The sequence below is a fragment of the Crassostrea angulata genome, chromosome 7 (genome assembly GCF_025612915.1).
Source record: "Crassostrea angulata isolate pt1a10 chromosome 7, ASM2561291v2, whole genome shotgun sequence".
In the NCBI taxonomy this organism is placed as follows: domain Eukaryota; kingdom Metazoa; phylum Mollusca; class Bivalvia; order Ostreida; family Ostreidae; genus Magallana; species Magallana angulata.
Genome location: NC_069117.1, coordinates 43,059,844 through 43,081,174, shown reverse-complemented (window position 1 = coordinate 43,081,174; position 21,331 = coordinate 43,059,844). Strand labels below are relative to the sequence as shown.

At 32.6% G+C, this 21,331-nt stretch overlaps 2 protein-coding genes and 1 pseudogene across 2 annotated transcripts; 1 reads left to right on the top strand and 2 right to left on the bottom strand.

The window, feature by feature from the left end:
• Window positions 1-3,224: 3,224 nt before the first annotated feature.
• LOC128191577 (uncharacterized) lies at window positions 3,225-4,554 on the bottom strand. The gene is made up of 4 exons (XM_052863708.1): window positions 4,478-4,554; window positions 3,924-4,041; window positions 3,728-3,821; window positions 3,225-3,463 (listed from the first exon to the last, which is right to left on the bottom strand). The coding sequence occupies exons 1-4, from the start codon at window positions 4,552-4,554 to the stop codon at window positions 3,303-3,305; spliced, it is 450 nt and encodes a 149-aa protein (XP_052719668.1). The 3' UTR covers window positions 3,225-3,302.
• Window positions 4,555-7,476: 2,922 nt separating this feature from the next.
• LOC128191349 (uncharacterized) lies at window positions 7,477-11,466 on the top strand (annotated as a pseudogene).
• Window positions 11,467-13,548: 2,082 nt separating this feature from the next.
• Window positions 13,549-15,212, bottom strand: LOC128157487 (perlucin-like protein). The gene is made up of 4 exons (XM_052820067.1): window positions 15,134-15,212; window positions 14,242-14,333; window positions 14,050-14,143; window positions 13,549-13,787 (listed from the first exon to the last, which is right to left on the bottom strand). The coding sequence occupies exons 1-4, from the start codon at window positions 15,210-15,212 to the stop codon at window positions 13,549-13,551; spliced, it is 504 nt and encodes a 167-aa protein (XP_052676027.1).
• Between the last annotated feature and the right edge of the window lie 6,119 nt (window positions 15,213-21,331).

Sequence of the window (21,331 nt, the reverse complement as noted above, 5' to 3'; positions counted from 1 at the left end):
GCAATCTGAAAAGCATACAACACAACGCAAACAGAAAACGTAGTATTCGAGATTCATGGTGCTCCTCCACTCTCCTTATGATTTTACATCAGATACATGTATAAACCTTTATTTATAGATGTTTGAAATGAAAAATATGTATATCATATTACATGGCTATAGTTGATAACACGCAATATTATCATTATATACGTTAAGATTCCTTTGATTTGAGGTATATCAAACTTTTTGTCAAAAAAGTAATAAATTAATAAACTGAATATATACATGCTATTTTAATTCTGACGAAAGATGTTTATCGAATATATCTTTGTGACATTTTGTCTGTAAATCATGTTACTTTGAAGTATTTTGAACCACAAAAAATTATGAACTGGATTTTTTATGTGCCTTAAAGCAGTAAATCGGGAGATAATTGGTTTTTATTTTAGATATTATAAACATTCAACCTCACTTACGTTTTTTTCTAATTTCAACTTGTTTCTTTTAGCGTTAATCAATATTTGGGTTAAATAACTCCAAAACTTTGACTTTGAACAGACATTTTAAAGTGTGTAATCACCAAGACTTGAGCCAATCGTAAATCGTCTACCAAAGGGAAAAAAATACTTCTGGTCCTTTATGTTTGCTTCTTTTTTTTCTCTTTGCTCTACTGGCAAAGTATTATGTTATAAATTCTTAACCCTGTATACCACTTGGTAATAACGCTGTGATCCAAGTTTGTAAGAATCCAATCGAAGCTGCTTGGGTCCCCACCGTGACATGTTAATCGTTTTGGATGCAATTGACGAGTTCGGATTTTTAATATATTTCCATTTGAATTTTGAATTAATCACCCACTTCATTTTTTCTCAGACAGCATCAAATAATTATAAGGGGGGGGGGGGGGGGTAAGATGTACATTAGAGTTAAATGTGTAAAAATTGTACCTCAATTTCCCTTTATCAAAATCTCTTTCTTTCTTTTTTTTTTATAGAAGTATGGTCGAAAAAGAGGTAATTATTAATTTTGTAAAAAAAGAAGAAGGTAGATTTGATGTAATTTACGTTTTTATACATGCATAAAATTATGTTTGCTTTGTATTTCAACAAAACCTAATTTTATTACAAGTCCATACCCCCAAAAAGGCTGTTGAAATAAATCAATTTACCAAAAAAAAAATCATCGGAAAAAAAACATTCAATTAAATTTTTTTTTCGTATACACTGACGTAATTATTATTTTTTACATTGAAATGATTTATAACACCCACCCACCCCCCTCCCCCCCCCCCGCCTTTTTAAGAGGTCGTGTCAAGAGTAATCAATTTTTACAATTAGACCATATAGAAATTCGTTGAAATGCGCTAAATTTTCAAAATTTTAAAATATTTATGTACAAGGATTTTTTTTTTCAAATACATGAAAACTATTGTAAAATGTCACAAAATGATGAAATTTATGTGTGCTAAATAATAGCTTTCAAATTTAATTTTAAAAGAAATAATACCATTTAAACTGCTTACATATTTCTCTTTATGTTTTGTTAATGGAATTTTAAATTAAAAATCCATGGTCCTTTCAAATGAATGAACAAGTCATGCCTTTTTTTCTTCGGCTTAATACATAACTAGACGAAATCCCGCGCAAGCGCAGAAATTAACACTCTACACATTGATATAATTTTTTTTGTTACTAGATAAATTCTAAATATATTTATCACTTTTAACATTCATTTGTTGATTACCGGGTATTTTTCCGTGTCCTGTTTACAACAAGTATGTGAGTAAAAAGGTGAATGAAAAATAAACAGGTTAGTCAGCATTAATTTTGTAAAACGTCAGCTTAATGACATGTATACAGTGAGGAGCGGACACTTGTCCAATAAAATGATAAATATCGCCATTAAAATCTATTGACTGGTTGTGTATATACAGTTGTGTACATATCGTAAGAAATATGTTACATGTACATGTATTGTTTTACGAAAATACAAAAACTAATAGTCATATTTTGACTATACATGCGACCTTATTTAAGATTAGAAGAGCTTTATTAAAAAAAACTTGATGACGGTTGATTTCAAGATCTTTAAACTGAAATTCATTGTTTATCTTATCATTTATTGCGTGTAAATTTACATCGTCCATTCATTAGGGGAATTTGATCGGCAATAGTACTAGAGTAGTATGTAATAAAGAATGAGAATTAAATAAGAAATGAGAATTATGAATAAAGAAATCGAAAGATGTTTATAAGAATAACAACTCGCCGAAAATCAAGACAACGATAAAGAAAACTAAAGAAGTATCGGAAAAAAGTCAGGGAAATAATTTTCATTGCAATTTTAAATGGATTAGAAATATTCAATGACTTCAACTCAAGTACATGTATAGAAATAAAAACTTAAGTTGCTTAATTGTTAAAACTATCGACAGATCGCTGGATCAAAACAAAAACAAAATTTAAAGTCAAACAGCTCTCTTAATCTATCGTAATAATTACATTATCTAAATTTAAGTACTAATTATAACAGACGAGTCAAAATTAAAACAACCATTCGCTTCCCGGTTTTCAATTAGTGCACGTTTTACGCAACGTATCAACAACGGGGGAAATGAGGGTTCCGATTTTAATCAGACTGAATTTTTTTAATATATCATATAAATAAAGAAAAAAATAACCACCTTGCTGAAGTAGATCGGGCAAAAACTAAACAATTATATCGAGAAAAATCAAAGCGTTCAGGCCACGCCTACCTCATTAATAAAGCGCGCAAACTGTTCATAAAGCGTGCAGCTATTTTTTTTTTAGCAAAGTGTACCGTGTAAGAAGCAAACCCTTCCATTCACAAAACGAAACGTACCGTTCACAAAGCGAACCGTTCAAAAAGCGTATCGAACCGAACCGTGCAACTTTTCAGGGTCTGTAGTTTGATACATTGCACCCACTACTAAAGGAAAATAAAAAGCTGGGCAAAGTCATGCTCACTCGAACTGAGCTCGGTCTTGTTAATTTTTACTTTGCTGTTTTAGCAAATCAATTACAGTTGAACAGCTGAACAGCAATAAAACTCGAATTTACGTAGAAGAGAACAGAGCTGAGTATCAGTGCTAGTAATACAGAGCACATGATTGTTACCTTCCAATTTAACAACTAAAAACTTTAATTTTTTTCCTAAATTTCTAACAAACAAAAAAAAAAAAACCCGAAAAGAAAACAACAACCACAGTTTAAATGCGACACTTTATTCATTTCTCGCATATATAACCACCCTTATGTAAATCGCATGGAATGTCATGAAATCTGTGGTAATCGAAAGGGTTAAAAACATGCATCTTGTGGCTGGCTGTCAATTCCATCGGGTTCGCCACCGCCAAAAGCAAAATACGTCATTTTGGTCATAGCTGCGTTTTTTATCCACCTCCAATCTCCACCTGGTTGTCTCCTGTTGATATTTCTTCCACCAACAAAGAAGTGGAGACCTGTGTAGTTTAAAGAAGGATTGTTAGCTTTTAAAATGTGTAAATATGATCATATAGTTCAATATACATGTAATTACTAGTATAATAAACACCTGCAATGAATTATTAGAGTATATCAAACACAATAAAAATCATAATGTTGGTTCAATCTCTTAGATATCAAAAGCTTATTTTAGATAATATCAAGTAAACTGAGAAACACAATGTATGTGATTATATATAAAACACAGCATAATGAGTAGAAATTGATGCTTTATTTCCAACCTGAATTCATTTCCATTAGTTTTTGTTTCATCAGCATGGCCTCTTCCAATGTCTCAAAGTTGGCGAGGTAACCGCCGATGTTGATACAACGTGCCTATGGATAAAGCAGAGAGTAAATATTACAATAAACACACGATATTTATTGTATAAATAATAACGTTTCCCTGACAAATACTACATGTAGAATGATACTTACAAACGCCTCGTCTCCCCCTACTAGATCTCTGCTGATGTAGTAACAACTACTGGCATTTGTCAATTTTTCGAATTGAGGTTCACAGGCTTCATCTAGAAATATTGATAATTGGGAAATGCTAGTGTCAGATTTTAGTTTCTCTATACGTGGCTTCATTAAATTGTTAATATGAATACTAGTAGTTGTATGAAAAAATTACATTCCAATAAGTAATATGATACATTGAAGAAGACGCCTTTTTGTGTAAAGTTTGATATATCAGTTTGGAGATTATATTAGGCCATTGTACATGTACAATTGAGTTTTGTCGGAAAGGATACGAATTATTTGCTTTTATGGGCAATATTGACCCTGTTCAAGAACATAATTTTGTCATAAAGTGTAATTATTGCTTATAAATTATGATTAAACCTCTTATTATGTGAATTTTCAGAGGACTAATTTTAAATACATGTATATATTAAACAAAATTTAATGAATAGTTGCGTTAATGAGATTCACGATGTTATGTTTTAATATTATACAAATATATTATCAAACAATACCCCACTTACTTGTTTTGGCAACTTGCAATTGAGATGCAAACGATACAACAGGAGCAGAGAACGTAGAACCCGAGATACATGTTCATGGTGCTCGCCTACCGTCCTTTTGATTTTTCATCAGAAAGACACTTTTATTTATACCTGTTTGAAAGGAAAAATATGTATATTATTTCACACTAAAACTTGATTAATCCGGCAGAGGTTGGTTGTACAAAATATCAGTGGAATACACAACATCCTGTTTGGAGGACATTGCTGAAAATTGATTTCATATTGACTTACATTTTATTTTTTTAAGGTACCTCACTCCACCTAGACTTCTACTTTATAAGACACTATGTCACAAGATCAAGTTCGGTTGTACATGTATATCGTCAAAGCTTAGTGATTGGATTTGTGATCCGCAGATCATGGGTTCGAATCCGCCCGGGGTTTTTATTCATGTTTACTGAGTTAAAATTTTGAAAATATAATTTTTATCCCAAGTTGCACATTTTTTCGCCCATTTGGTATATATATATTTACCTAATTCATCGTGCTATATATCATAATCAAGTAATTTTCTGCTGATCTGAGAAACTACTTCAAGGTGAAGTGGGCCACCTTCTAATATTTAAATGAATGTTTACAACCAAAATCTTTGAATACTTTATCATTCAAATCTGAATATGCATGGTTGAATTACATAAATATTTGAGCAGTTTATTAGTTATAGTGAATTAATTACTTTTTTTCAAATTGAAAAGACTTTTGCCCGTTATTTAGGATCTTCTCTTCTGATAATTTTATTTTCATTGTTAGATGCAGTAAGTCTAGCTTCTGAACACTTGCATTTTTATCCATTCTTATAAGATATTTTAGAACATTTCATTATTACGGCGCTTAATTTCATTTTCGACGATATGATCTCAAATTTCACCGCCGTCGTCGACTTGTGATTCTCTGGAACTTAACGGTCATTTTCTGGGTGTATCCTTAGTATAAACATACTATACAAACTGAACTGAGTTTTTCTAGTTTTGAATTTTATTCACCTTAGTTTAAATTTATAGCACTGTCAGGAAAATTGTTCCATAATTGCACAGTAATGATCCCGCAAGAGGCCTACTAAAATCCTCTCACTGAATGCAAAAAGTCGGTTCTAAACATCGCAGTTGGTTTACAGAAGAGACAAAATCCGGATCGCACAACATTTAATTTTAACCAATAATTTCGCCGTTTTTCATAGGACATATGCTTGAGATATTTTTTTTGATTCGTGGCAACTAAATAAAAGTCGTGCCCACGAAATAAAAGACGTGGCTACGAAATTTAAGTCTTGCCAAGAAATAAAAGTCGTTGCGACAAAAAAAATTTGTGGCCACGAAATATTAGTCTTGGCCACGAAATTAAATTCTTTCCCACGAATTTTATTTGTTGTAAGTAAATAAGAATTAAATTGGTTTGACAAGTACTATAAGTAAGTACGAGGTATACTACTTTAATGTATTTCATCCTTTTAGATGATCAATATCCAAGTTAACTGTTTCAGCTTATTATTTGTTTATTATGCCTTGTATATTTTACCTTTAAAACTTCAGATAGGAATAAAAAGTTTGTTGAAAAATATATTTGAAAAATCTCTTGTTTTATCCATTGACGAATCCATATCTGATAATGACCTGTAAAATAAATAAAAAATCAATGAATTATTGTTAATTTAAGCCCAGTTGACTTGATCAAATCAATATACATCCTACTGAAATAAAAAAAAAAGTGCTATATAAAATGTAAGGTATAGACAAGGCTGTAAAATGTTACAGTGACTGAAATCATGAGCACAACTGTTTCAGGTTTATTTGGCTATTATCTACTGTTAATAATTTGCAATTAGATAATGAAAAATAAAGGTTCTGCTTTTGTTTCAAAAATGTGTTGCCTCTATAGAAACAATGTTTATTTTGAAGAAATTATAAAATAAAAATGATGAAATTTCTGACATACAGTACCGATCAGACCCATCCTAACAGAAAGTAAACCCCAACTAAACCCTGGGTTTACTTCGGGTTTACTAGAGTGGACCCAGAGTAAACCCAGGGTAAACCCAAAGTGGTCACAAAGAGTAAACCCAGTCAGAAGTATACCCCTGAAAGCAGACGCTAACTGTGTATTCGGAATATACAAACGTAGCAATTATAGGCAGTAGGATGGTAAGATAAAATACTAGTCTGCTTCACACTTCAGTGCATACAGTTGACCTCAAAAGGAATTTCAAAGTAAACCCAAAGTAAACCCCGAGTGGACCCAAATTTTAAAAAAGTAAACCCAGAGTAAACCGCAAGTAAACCCGGGGTTTAGTTGCGGTTTACTTTGGTGTTAGGTTGGGTCTGATCGGTACTGTATTATTCGATAAACTTCTTGAATTGAAATTTCATTTGATTTATTTATTACGTTAAAACGAATTTTTTTTTCGTGGGAACGACTTTATTTCGTGACCACGACTTTTATTTCATGGCCACGAATTTTAATAAAACATCTCAAGCATATGTCCTATGGCAGCCACCGTAGCATTGTAATTGTCACAATAGACTCTGTAAAATCTGTAGTATTCAGCATCATACAAGAAAATGCAATCTTATCTTGCGTATTACTGTCAAGCCGATCAGGTTTGCCATTGCTAAAAGCAAAATCAGATATTTTGGTCATAGTTCCGTTCTTGATCCACCTCCAATCTCCTCCTGGTTTCCTCCTGTTCATATTTTTTCCTCCAACAAAGAAATGGAGGCCTATGTTATTAAAAAATTATAGTACAATCTGTAATAATAAGATTAATTAATTCAAAAATAAATCAATTTATTCAAGATTGAAGCTAAGTTTTTTAATTATTCCGGAATTTTTTACGTTTAACAAACTTCCTTTTTGAAAAAGGCAGAAACCGGGATGCACATGAAAAAGTTGTGAGAAAAATATTTTCAAATAAGTGAATCTTTTGTACAAAATATCGTGCGAGATTATTGAAACTGGTTCGAGTAACAATTTACAGTGACAATATTTACGTCGATAGTCGAAAAAATAAAGGATTAAGTCGATGTTGGTGGATTTCTGTTGGCCTGACGTTAGCGTGCGCACATCATGCCGAAAGTAAAGAAGAGCAAACGGATTGCAGAGCGGTGAGAAGGTCCGACAAAAAATCAACAGCAGTCAAAAGCAAAGATGGGGCAATCTGTAAACAGGGACACTTCGGAGACAGTTGAAAAATCCCCGGAGGTTGACCATGTTGTTGGAAACACAAAACATTGCCCGGAATCAAGTACAGTTCAAAATTTTACTGAACACAATGATATTCCTCAAATGATTGTTAGTTATAACAACGTTTTAGGTTGAAATGTTTCTCAAGAGTTGAAGAACAAAATAATTAACGGTCAGTACGTAGACTTGGCATAAATGTTTGTTAATTCCAGTTAGCCTCAAAAACAATCACTTGTTATGGTGAACGGCGAGCTTCAAACTACCGAAAAAAAATGCAAAAAATATTACTAATATTAACAATGGGCAGATGCTTTTATCATATTTGCAAGCATTTATTTAGAGGCTCATCCTACTAAAGCCTTAGATCTCTTGAAATACATGAATGACGTAAGATTAGCAGCAGCTAGGTCATCCGGTTTAGGATTTAAAGAGTATGACCAGCAATTTCGATTAAAGCTTGCAAAAAAACCATCGGGAGCATGGGGGACAGTTGACCCGGAATTGTGGTTAAACATTACACCTATAAGTAGGTCATTTCTGGCTGCTGATACACAGAGCAAGAGTCAGAATAGGAAGTGTTATACATATAATTTTCAGGGGTCTTGTTTCAAGGCACCCTGCGGTTATTTGCATCAATGTATAAAATGTGATGCCCAGCATCCGCTAGCAATTTTCCCAAAGAAAGAGCAGATGCAGTCATCCAGGGGGGACCAGCAATTTCGTAGTCAGGGCTCCAATAGAGGAAATAGGGGACTGTATCAAAATACAGGGAGTAGAGGAGCATTCCGTTCATGGGGGATATGGGCAATCACTACTAGGCTCGATGTATGAAAGTTGGGATATACCCCAATCAAAATTCAGAATTTAAAACCACTACTACAAAATTATTCAAATAAGGCTATAGGAACTGAATTATTACAAGGTTTCCAGTTTGGTTTTAGAATTGGCTATAAGGGTCCAAGGCTAGGGGGTGAATCAAAAAATCTTAAATGTGATTTGCAATTTCCAGAAGAAGCAAGGGAAAAAATTAATAGTGAGGTTTCTTTAGGCAGAATTGCAGGCCCCTTTTCAAACAAACCAATATCCAACTTAAAAGTTTCGCCAATAGGTATAGTCCCCAAGTCTGGAGGTAGCTGGAGATTAAAAACACATCTTTCTTATCCAGAAATGAATAGTGTTAATCATTTCATAGACCCGGAGGACTGTTCAGTTGCATACACATCTCTAGATCAGGTATTACAGGAAATTGCACGGTTAGGTAAAGGCACTGTTTTGGCAAAAATGGATATAAAGTCTGCATTTAGACTAATGATTATAAACCCAGGAGATTTTGACCTCCTAGGTTTCAAGTTTGAGGGAAATTATTACATTGATAAGTGCCTGCCAATGGGTTGTGCAATTTCTTGTAATCTGTTTGAAAAATTATCAACATTTTTGCAATTGGAATTGAAAAGACGAATTGAAACGGGTAAAATTGTTCATTATTTAGACGATTTTTATTTTTGAGTGCCTCTGGTTCAGATGAGTGTGTTCAGCTGATGCGAGGGTTCCAGGACTTGTGTAAATTCATTGGTGTTCCTTTAGCACAAGAAAAGACAATGGGTCCTTGTACAAACGTAATATTGTTCTAGGTTTAGAAATAGACACCTCAGACATGGTCGAAGAATCCCACCAGAAAAAATAAAGCAATTAACTGCACTTCAAACATCAAGTTTGATAAAAAAAAAAATCTCTCCAGCTTCAAGAAATTCAGAGTATTGTTGGGAGTTTAAATTTTCTTTTTAGCAAAGGTGTCCCAAATGCAAGGGCTTTTAATAGGCGGTTTTATGATGCAACTTGTGGAATAACCAAACGTCATTATCATATAACATTAAGTAGTGGTATCAAGGAAGATATAATTATGTGGTTAAAGTTTTTGCAAGAATTTAATGGGGTAAGATTGATCCATGAAAGTGAGTGGTTAAGCAGGGACAATATCGAGTTGTACACCGACAGCAGTGGAAATACAGAATTGGGGTGCGGTGCTTACTGTCAGGGTCATTGGTCTTACTGGTCATGACCCCTTGATTGGGAAAGCTCAATCTTCCAGGAAATGTCATTTCTGGAATTAGTCCCTATACTACTGGCAATGTATTTGTGGGGGAAAAATATTTTGCAACCAAAAAAATCATAATGTATATTGACAACAATGCTTTAGTATCCATAGTTAACAGGCAAACATCAAAATCAAAAAGGGTTATGGTATTATTAAGGAAATTGCTTCTTAGAAATGACATCATGTTTAAAGCACAACACATATTAGAGAAGAAAAATAATGTAGCTGATTCCTTATCTCGTAAACAATTTCATCACTTCCGTCAGCTAGCACCGTGGACAGACTTGAACCCAGAGACCATTCCAGACGAATCTCTAGCAATGATGTCAGAGATGAGGTAAACAAATTATTGCAACTAGCAACAGCACAAAATACACGAGACATACAGACAAGGGTTGACATGTTTTGAGGAATTTCGTGATACTATTAACCTTGAAAGGCTTTGGCCCCCTCCTTTAGAGCAAATTATACAATTTGTTGGTTACATGTCAGCAAGAGGGTTAGGAAAATCTACAGCAAAGACCTATCTGTCTGGAATTTCATACTCAAGTTGTATAATTACACAGATGTGACTCAAAATTTTATTGTTCGAAAATTATTCGAAGGTTATAGAAAGAAAGGCTAAGTCAAAAGATATCAGATTACCAATAACATTAAACATTTTGGACAGCATACTGAAATCATTGCCAATTGTCTGCAATGATATTTATGAAGAAAAACTTTTTGCAGCTGCTTATAGTTTAGCCTTTTTTGGATATTTTAGGGAAGGTGAGATAACTGAGGGTAAGAAACAAGCTGTAGGTCATGCAGTCCAGTTTAAAAACCTGGAGTTGTCATCAGATAAATCTTTAATGAAATTATATCTGGAACACTCCAAAGCTGATCAAAGGGGAAATGGGGAAATGGTTATTATTTAGAATGTTTAATCATTAACTAGCATAAAGCCAGTTTATATTATGGCAGAATTTTTAAAAGTTAGACCCATTAGACAAGGCAACTTGTTTTGCCACTTTGGGGGTCAGCCGCTTACTCGTTTTCAGTTTACATCGGTGTTGAGCAAAGTATTGAAAACAATTGGCGTTGATAGCACTAAGTACAAATCCCATTCTTTTCGAATAGGTGCGGCTACCAATGCAGCCAAATTGGGCTTGTCAGATGATGGAATCTGTAAAGCTGGTAGGAAATCCAACTCTTACAAATCATATATAAGATTTTAAGAATGTAGTGGTCTTAATTACAGTCACATTTACTAAACATATTTTTTTCAGAAATTGAAGCTTGGTTTGATGGTTCTTCTATAGTGAAAAGAGCATTTGTTGTAGCCAGAGATAGGCCAGGTGGAGTGTCCTTGGGTCTTCAGAGGTTAGGGATAAATATGTGGTGGGAAGGAAAAGGGGGTATGATCTGGACAGACATGTATACAAAAATTAAAAATTTGTTGAAAGTTAATGACAAACCCCAGTATTTGATAATGCATTGTGCTGCAAATGACATGGTCAAAACAAAGTTGAAAGAGCTAATTGAGAATCTCAAAACCACTTTAGGGAAAATTCAGCTACTTCTGCCTGATACAAAAATTATATGGTCACAATTGTTACCTAGAAGGAAATGGAGATACTCTGAAGATGTCAATGCCATGAACAAATCAAAGGTTAAACAGCTCCATTGCAGCTGAGCTTGTTAGAAAGGGGGTGGCTACATTAAGTACCCAGATATTAAACCCAGTGATGAGCTGTTGTTTGACAGGGATGGTGTTCATTTGTCTGAAAAAGGAACTGAAATATTTTTAAAATACAATTTGTGCTGCTATTAAACAATTTAGCAAAACTGGGATACTTGTTTATCTCAAACTCTACTAGTTTTGAACCAAGTTTAATGTTTATGTGGGATGTGGCAAGGTCTAGGCTTAAGGAACTTAACGCTTCCCCCACATGGTGGCGGTGGCTTCACTGAACACATGCAGTGCATGCATTCATTTTCGCCATGTCGATGAATGCGCGTGTTGTGCACAATTGATGTGCAGTTGAAATTATTTGATAATGACAATTTGAAGTTGAACAATTTTTGTCTCGGGTTGCCGTTTACCGGAATCTGAGTTGACCAAGTTGGTGTTTTGCATTTATATTGTTTGCAAAAGTTGTAATATTGTTTTTGAGCCATTTGCTATTTTTTATGTTGTTAATATTTTCTTTGCCGTTAATCGGAAAGAATAAATTTGCACAGTTTGAAAATTGTTGAATTTTTTAGACAATGGTGTGTTTTTGACCATACCCATTTGGTGTCAATGGACTAATGGCATTTACATTGTAAAATTATGATGTAATTTACAAATACTTTATTTACACAAATTTTACTCATTTTCTTCAAGACCACATAATGCCGCAGAGGGGGGTAGATAACAATGCATGAAAATGAATAAATCTGTTGTGAATCTGATTTTGTGTTTTATTGTCATTATTTAGAGTTCAATATGGCACGTTACAAATATGGATTTGATTTATGAGTGCTGACCATGTTGAGTGTTAGCATGCTTCATGTCTACAATAAATGCCTTTGTAAGATTTACTCAGTAATAAGTATTTGCCTGATGGTTAACTTGCCCTACACTTTCCGCATTCACGTTAATTAGTCAACCCGTTTCTGTGCACCTCGTTCTGAAGTTCATACCATCAAAACTAAAATCGCATCAAATTGTGACAGGTTATTTATTTACCATTTGGTATTTATGGAAGTCTGATCCATTGGATCTGCCTGCGACGCATGATGAACTCGTTCTTCACATGTTGCCTTACGTTAATTAGTCAACCCGCGTTCTTGGTGTTCCCGTTCTGTAAAGTTATATCCTCCCATCCTCTCTCCAAAGAATCGCTAGCGAATAAGTATCAAAACTTAAATCGCGCATTCAAGAAAGGAATTGGCTTACATTAAATGTTCAACATTTGTGAAATCTTTACTTATATATATATACTCTAAATAAGTTCCCAGTGAATTTATTTTTTAAATTACTCTTTGCGTAATCATATAATATTATTTCATTGCAAGCACATATTCTGATGCAAACTACCCTGACTTGGATGCGCCAAAGCGTTTCCATCACCCTACTCTCTTTTTGCTATTTCGGGCTTTTTAATCAAAAAAAGAAAGTATGTTTTTAATTAATTTCACAATAAATAATTATAAGGTAAAATTCAATGATAGATTACGAACATCATCTCACACTTACGGGCATCATCTCACACGTGTTGAAATCCAAATGTGTAAGCAGTTGCTCTGGTGCAGGCATTTTGTAGTTTTTTTGCAAAAAGTCTTAATTTATAAGTATAGATTTAAATACAAAACTTAAAAACGATGCTGTTGTAAGCACCATTTAAGCATTTAACCCAAGTACGCTCATTAGATCACTTCGCAACTTATAAATGTTACAGATAATGCTAATTTTGTATAAAAACACAATTCAGAAGATAGTTTGATACATTGCATCCACTACTAAAGGAATGTAAAGAGCTGGGCAAAGTCATGCCAACTCGAACTGAGCTTGGTCTATTTTTTTTTTACTTTGCGGTTTTTAGCAAAGCAATTAACAGCTGAACAGCACTGAAATTCGAATTTACTTTGAAAAGAACAGAACTAATCATTGCTAGAATTTCAGAGCATATGATTTTTACCTCCCAATTTAATAACTACGAACCTCAATTATTTTACTAATTTCCAACAAAAAAGAAAAAAAAACAACCACAGTTTAAATGCGATACTTTTTTCACTTTTCGCATATATGGCCGCCCTTATAAAAATGATCACAATGAACGTCATGAAATCTGTAGCGTTCAGTAGCGTAAAAGAACATGCAATCCTGTGGCTTTCTGTCAACTCCATTAGGTTGGCCAGAGCCAAAAGCAAAATAAGACATTTTGGTCATAGCTCCATTCTTTATCCACCTCCAATCTCCACCTGGTTGTCTGCTGTTGATATTTCTTCCACCGACAAAGAAGTGGATACCTGTGTAGTTGAAAGAAGGATTTAGCTTTTAAAATGTGTAAATATGATAATATACTTTCAATACACAGGTAATTACTAGTAGACTAAACATCTGCAATAACTTATTCGAGTATATCAAACACAATAAAATTAATATGTTAGTTTAATCTCTCAGATATAAAAAGCTTATTTTAGATAATATCAAGTAAACTGAGAAACACAATGTATGTGATTATATATAAAACACAGCATAATGAGTAGCAATTGATGGTTTATTTCCAACCTGCATTCATTTCCCTTAGTTTTTGTTTCATCAGCATGGTCTCTTCCAATGTCTCAAAGTTGGCGAGGTAACCTCCGATGTTGATACAACGTGCCTATGGATAAAGCAGAGAGTAAATATTACAATAAACACACGATCTTTATTGTATAAATGATAACGTTCCCGTGACCACATGTAAAATGATCTACTCACAAACGCCTCGTCTCCCCCTACTAGGTCTCTGCTGATGTAGTAACAACTACTAGAATTTGTCAATTTTTCGAATGGAGGTTCACAGTCTTCATCTAGAAATATTGATAATTGGGAGATTCTAGTACCAGGTTTTAGTGTCTTAATACGTGGCTTCATCAGTTAAATTGTTGATATGAATAGTTGTACAATAAATTACATTACATAATTCCAATTTAGTCCAAATAAGTCCAATTTATAATCAAATGTAAACGATCCATTGAAGAAGACGCCTTTTTGTGTAAAGTTTTATATATTATTAGGCCATTGTAAATGTACAATTGAGTTTTGTCAGAAAGGATACTACTTATTTGCTTTTATTGGCAATATTGACCCTGTTCAAGAACATAGTTTTGTCATAAAGTGTAATAATTGCTAATAAATTATGATTAAATCTCTTATTATGTGAATTTTCAGAGAACTTTTTTTTTAATAAACATAATTTAATGAATAGTTGAGTTTCATTTAATGACAATCATGATGACATGTTTTAATATTATACAAATATATTATCAAACAATACCTCACTTACTTGTACATGTGTTTTGGCAACTTGAGAAGCAAACTGAAGTTTTATATATTATTAGGCCATTGTAAATGTACAATTGAGTTTTGTCAGAAAGGATACTACTTATTTGCTTTTATTGGCAATATTGACCCTGTTCAAGAACATAGTTTTGTCATAAAGTGTAATAATTGCTAATAAATTATGATTAAATCTCTTATTATGTGAATTTTCAGAGAACTTTTTTTTTAATAAACATAATTTAATGAATAGTTGAGTTTCATTTAATGACAATCATGATGACATGTTTTAATATTATACAAATATATTATCAAACAATACCTCACTTACTTGTACATGTGTTTTGGCAACTTGAGAAGCAAACTATACAACAGAAGAAGAGAACGTTGAATCCGAGATACGTGTACATGGTGCTCGCCTACCGTCCTTGTAATTTTTCATCAGAAAGACACTTTTATTTATACCTGTTTGAAAGGGAAAACATGTTTATTATATTACATTATAACTTGTGGAATCCGGCAGAGGTTGGTTGAACAAACAATCTATTTAAAATTAGATCCTTCACGCTCTCGTATTTGATATGTCGCTGTGAGGCTGTGAGGCTGTGAGGCCTCACAGCGACATATCAAATACGAGAGCGTGAAGGATCTAATTTTAATTAGATTAGTTGTACAAAAGATCAATGGGATACACAACATCCTGTTTGGAACACATTGCTGGAAATTTGTTTCATATTGACTTACATTTTATATTTTTAAGGTACCTCACTCCACCTAGACTTATATTTTTTAAGACATTATGTCACAAAGTGGCGATTTAATTATTTTTGTTACAATGTTTGTTCATTTTCATTGTACGATGAATTTATCAACTCTTATAAGGTATTTTCGGACCTTCCATCATATTGGCATTATCGACTCACTAATCTTAGATTTCACCGTCGTCGTCAAATAGATTATTCTCAGGAACTTAACGGTCATTTTCTGAGTGTAGCCTTAGTTAAAATGAATAAACACACTAGAATACAGGTTGAGTTTAACTAATTTTGAATTTTGTTCGACGTGGTTTAAATTAATAGCACTGTCAGAAAAAAAGGTCCACAATTGCACAGTAATGATCCCGCATGAGGCCTCCTAAAATCCTCTCACTAAATATAGGAAGTCGGTTCAAAACATCGCGGTCGGTTTACAGAAGAGGCATGATCCGCATCGCACACCATTTAATTAACCAATAATTTCGCCGGATTGGACAACATCCAGATTCAACAAGGTTTACTGTAAATGGTTTAAGTTGATAACACGCAATATATTCGTTTTGCCATTCCAATTTATTTCAATGTTTAGTGTCCACCAAATCGACGAAAACCTATTTTTCAATAATAGAAAAGACTTACAACAACTGAAAAACACACATTATTATTTGTATGTTAATAGAATCTATTTTTAGCATTTTAGCATTTTCTTTACAATATAACGAAAATTAAAACATCAAAGTCCTAGTGTTGGTCAGATATGTTATACAAAACAAATTTATGTCAGTCTGCCACGAAAAAATACTTCAACTCATGTAAAAGTAAAAGGACGTTTATTGAGTAAATAAAAACATGATTAAAAGCAACAAATATACAAGACACACCTGTTATATAATCAACGATGACAGAGTCCTTTTACTCCTTCAAAACTCAAAGCATCGCAAAATATAAAGCAAGAACAAACAAAGATATAATCTCATACGCCATCGCTAGCATTATAAATATCATTGGCACATACTGGCATAATAAATAGACTAGTCAATAAAAAGGCATTTAATTTATATAAAAACGTGAGAAAATAGCGTGTTCATCTGCGTTCGAAAGCCTCAGCGAATAAAATGGCATCCAATAGCAAATTAAACAATAAATGGACATTAAAGTCTCATATAAATACAAAATCTTGTATAAGGAGGAGTGGTGGGTGGTGGTTAATGCGACAACAGAAACATGAGATTGGATTAATGCGCATGGCTGAAATTACCTAAATGATCTGAATGCGCATGCCTTTTAATGCTTAAAATATACAAAAGTGTAAACATCAACAATGATCCACGTGTAAAACAGATATTGCAATTGACAGCTTACATAAACATTTTACTGACATTATTTTTTTTTATTTTCCAAGTAAATGTCTTTAAATGATAAAGAGTACGTGAACATTTTTTAGGAGGGGAGTTAATGAATGTGCCTTTTTAAAAAAAACATGCTTCAAAACTTATCCATCAGCTGCGGACGTTAAACAAAGAAAAAACTTGAAATGGCCTTATGTATGTAAGGGTCTTTAAAGAACCTTTTTTGAGTATTATAAGGTGATAAAATACGGTCGGGGATGATCAATGAGAAATCATTGGATTGAAACTTTCGTTATAGGAAGTGTACTTTCAATACACATTGGTGTTTCTAACTTGCTAAATTAGTTCAAGGGACCGAAAAACATTTTATTTAGTATCAGCAAAGCGATTGAAAAAAACATTTTATTTCAACAATACGTCATGTATATAATTAGCAAAATATTAGATGATCCAAATCCTGGAGAGATTAAACGCAAGGTAAAGCATTGTCCGGTGCTTTCAGAGAATGAGTCGTCACAAGTCTGAAATCAAGTGAAGCCATTGTTGAAACAGGGTTTATCTTCAACAATGTCGATGATTCGATATAAGTGAATTAATTTGTTAATTGGCAATGATTCGATATAAATGAATTTTGTGTTAATGCGGCGTCCTGAGAGAAAGTGAATTCGCGCGTCTTTCTAAACAAAGAGAGTCGTTAGAATTCCCATGTTTATTTTAATTGGTCAAATGAAGACACAAACATTAAATAACCAAATAGAGTACTCTCTTCTTCTTGATAATACACATTAAAAAGTGCGATAACTTGTAAGCTGAAAAGTTGTAAAATCAATATATATGAAGCATTAAAGTAAACTTAAAATTCCTTAAATATACTTTCAGCAATTGTACGATTAAATATTTTAAAAGAATGATATTGATGAAATACATAGAATTACACATTACGAAATCAATTCGTAGTGTTATCATAGACAAAGACACTGTAAAAATTATAACTGTTTGAAAAGAAACATTACTAAAAAAAAAAAAAAATCAAATTACAGTCTTTAAGATGATGTCATGCATAACAGTGTTCTCTATAGCTGCTTTGGTAAAAGTTTTTTTTTTAAATTAGTTGTTTTGACGCAGTAGTATTATTATGATTGTCAAAAATAATTTTAAAAGAAAAAAGCGGCAATAAACTGACAATAAAAGTAGTCTATACATGAATCTAAAGCGTTACGTATAGGAAAGCTGCTTTTTTTTCTTCATGAATATTGATGCCTTTAAAATTAAGAGAACTATAAAACACTCAGCTAAGATCAGATAACAGTCTTGACTGTTTTGATCGATTAGCCGATAAAGTTATACCTATGGTAATACATATCTGAAGCATAAAAATTTAATCACAAGGTTGCATTGCATGCACTAATACTGCGTAGATCTAAATCAATACTTCCAGTGCTCGATGTAACATCTGAATCTACGTCAAACTGGTACATGTACAATCATGATATGAATGAAATAATTTGGTGGTGATTTTTTCTGTTCATTTAAAAGGTAATTGAAAGATATGAAAATTAATAATCAAAGTTTACAAAATACATTAAACTAGTGTCCAATGAATTCAAAATCTGAACGGAATTTAAATGATACGCTTCAATTGCTATAATTTTTTGGATATAATTTTTTTCTCAAAAGAAACGTCGAAAGTCAATAATTCCAGTGCGTTCTTTAAAACTGAAAATTTGCCATTGTATTTCAGTATTTTTTAAATCATTGTCTTTGGTATGTTTTAGATTTGGATTGTCCAAATTTACGATAATGGATGTTTGCATTTTTAGGAGGGTTCGATTGTCGTGGCCTTTTTAAGACTGTATTAATCCCCTTTAAATAGGGGAAAATGGACAAATTTTAAAATGTAAAATATATAGACTTCTTAAATTGTTTATTGAAGACTAGTTTTTAGCTAAATAGATACTATATTGATACACATTTAAGGAATTGTTGACCACCCTGCCTTCCTAAATATTTTCATTCTACTAATACAAAGTTGTATGCACTTTTCATCAAATCTAATGTATGAAAATGAAATACAATAATGGCACATTTGTTTAGAGCAAATTTGAGATAAGAATTTTTTTAATTTTTTGCAAAGTCCTTAGTGGATAAACAATAAATCAATAGAAAAATGACACATAATATTCCGAATTACTAAAAATCATTTCAAATTTAAGATTTTTTTTTACCAATCAGCATTTTACAGGGAAAAACCTACTGTAATTTCATAAGCAGTAAATACGTACTTTTTGTTGAAAAAAGAAAGAATTTTTTTGAAAATCAATTACTGAGTACATGTATTTATTGTATGTATTAGTGTCAACATGGTTCTAAAAATTAAAATTCAAAGTCCATGTAGCATAGTCTTGTTCCGGTTTTTTATAGATACATCCACAATCATTGAGCAATCATATGATTGGGCCAGGTTTATCGATAACCATGGTTTTAGTTGCCTTTGAAAGTGATTGCTGTCAGTCATCATCAATTTAAATAATGTGTATTAAATTCTAGGATCCAATACGAATCGAAAACAAGTATATTTATGCAAGCATTTACATACTATGCTTTGTTTTCTACATATGCTAGCTAATAAGAAATAAGTAAAGACATCAAATGTTTTCTGACTTTTGTTAAGCAATGACATTGAAACGGCACGGTCTTTTGAAATTGAGATTGGATGTTTGCCAAATATTGTTCGAATACTTACAAGATGTCTTTCAGAATCTTAAACGATTTTGGCCAAATATTATTTTTCCGATTTTAATATAAATTAATTATACAAATCAATGCTTCAGGAAAGCATTCTTACAAGCAACCGAAATTTGAGTGTAATTCATTGAATTATAAGCAAGAAACAGAGCTTGAAATTTTTTGCTATGTAAACGAAGCATTTGTTAAAGTGAACATTTCCACTTTTAGACCTAAAATGAATGTGTTAAACATTAAAAAATTTAATAATGCGTAAAATAAAAATAAAAGATAGCCAGATCATCTTGAAAAAAGATTTTTACTGGTATATTGAATCTATGTAGACAAAAACAGAGCACAAGCCTGTTTACATGACAAAGAATTGTGAGGCCTGTATCCAGCTCAAAACTCTACGACTGAATCTCAAATTTCATTTGGTCATTAGAAATGCTTTCCGAAAGCATTGTAAATAATAAAAACAGAAAAACAGAATATCACTTAAATTGTGACCATGCCACTTTAAAGATAATATGGTTTAAATCACAAGGTTATCGACTTTATTTATTTCTTTGACAGTATAGTTTTTGCTAACGCTCTCGAATGCTAGCGACTACGTTAGTCTTCTTTACTGGAATACGCATGCTCTACTCCATAGTATGGAATTCTGGGAATACTGTACTACTGTAGATAATCTGTGCCATGTGCATTTCGTTTTCTCATCTACACATATGATCTGACGTAACTGTAGCTTAGGATTTATAATACCAAGTTATTTTAAAAATTATAAAAATAGTTAGCTTTAACTTAACTACCTTCAAAGACGGAATATGTTTTCCGAGATATGCTTGCCGAAAAGGCTCGAGAAGATACGACTGCTAAAAAAAGTACCAATGTTCTACTAATCTTGAAAATTTTCACCTCGAAATTGAAATTACAGTCAATAAAGAATAATTAAAGCACAGTTAATGAGCTACGTCATCACCGTGTGAAGCTCACTGTAGATTCACAATCCTATAAAAATTGACTTCCACCCCAATCCAACACAATATCAGTGCACCGCTGTGCCTTCCTATTAATAATTATAAATCAATTCGGAAAATTAAACCAATGTTTTAGAAATCTCCTATTCTGATTTTAGTGCTTGCAGCGCTAGCTCACCAATCTTTTCAAAAGATAAGCTTGTAAACCCAACATACTAAACTTTACTAGGTTTTTCATCATAATATCTTAAATCTACAAGCGTTTTATAAATTTATAACGTATCATGTTTTTCTTCATACCTGCATTCATTCTTGTCAATTTTTTCTGTCATCAGCATGGCTTCCTCTAATGTCTCAACGTTGACGAGGTAACTCCGATGTTTATACAACGTGTCTGGGTAAAGAGAAAGAGAGTAAAAAAATATGCGTCAACGCATAATTAACGAATAAAATTCCAATGACTATAAGTATCTACTTACAAAAGCCTCATCTGAACATACTTTATCTTTGCTTGTAAAGTAGCACTTATTTGCAAAAAAATGGAATGGAGGTTTGCTCGTCAAAATAAAAAAAAAAGATATAGAAGGTTTGACCAGAATAACGTACTGAAACAAATTTCAATAGACTTTGTATTTATTTTATGCACACTTTATGTTGAATCATTTCAACCTCTACAGTTGAATATCTTACGCGACTTTACATACTTGCCAGTTATTTCGTA

Bases quoted from the DNA above. Each gene is read 5' to 3' on its own strand.
- LOC128191577 (XM_052863708.1), bottom strand. From the start codon at position 4,554: ATGAACATGTATCTCGGGTTCTACGTTCTCTGCTCCTGTTGTATCGTT. The intron at 4,042-4,477 runs GTAAGTGGGGTA...ATCTGACACTAG, and splicing joins ATTGCAAGTTGCCAAAACAA to CATTTCCCAATTATCAATAT. The intron at 3,822-3,923 runs GTAAGTATCATT...CTTTATCCATAG, and splicing joins TAGGGGGAGACGAGGCGTTT to GCACGTTGTATCAACATCGG.
- LOC128157487 (XM_052820067.1), bottom strand. From the start codon at position 15,212: ATGTACACGTATCTCGGATTCAACGTTCTCTTCTTCTGTTGTATAGTT. The intron at 14,334-15,133 runs GTAAGTGAGGTA...CAATATTTCTAG, and splicing joins TTGCCAAAACACATGTACAA to ATGAAGACTGTGAACCTCCA. The intron at 13,788-14,049 runs GTTGGAAATAAA...TCAACTACACAG, and splicing joins ACTAAGGGAAATGAATGCAG to GTATCCACTTCTTTGTCGGT.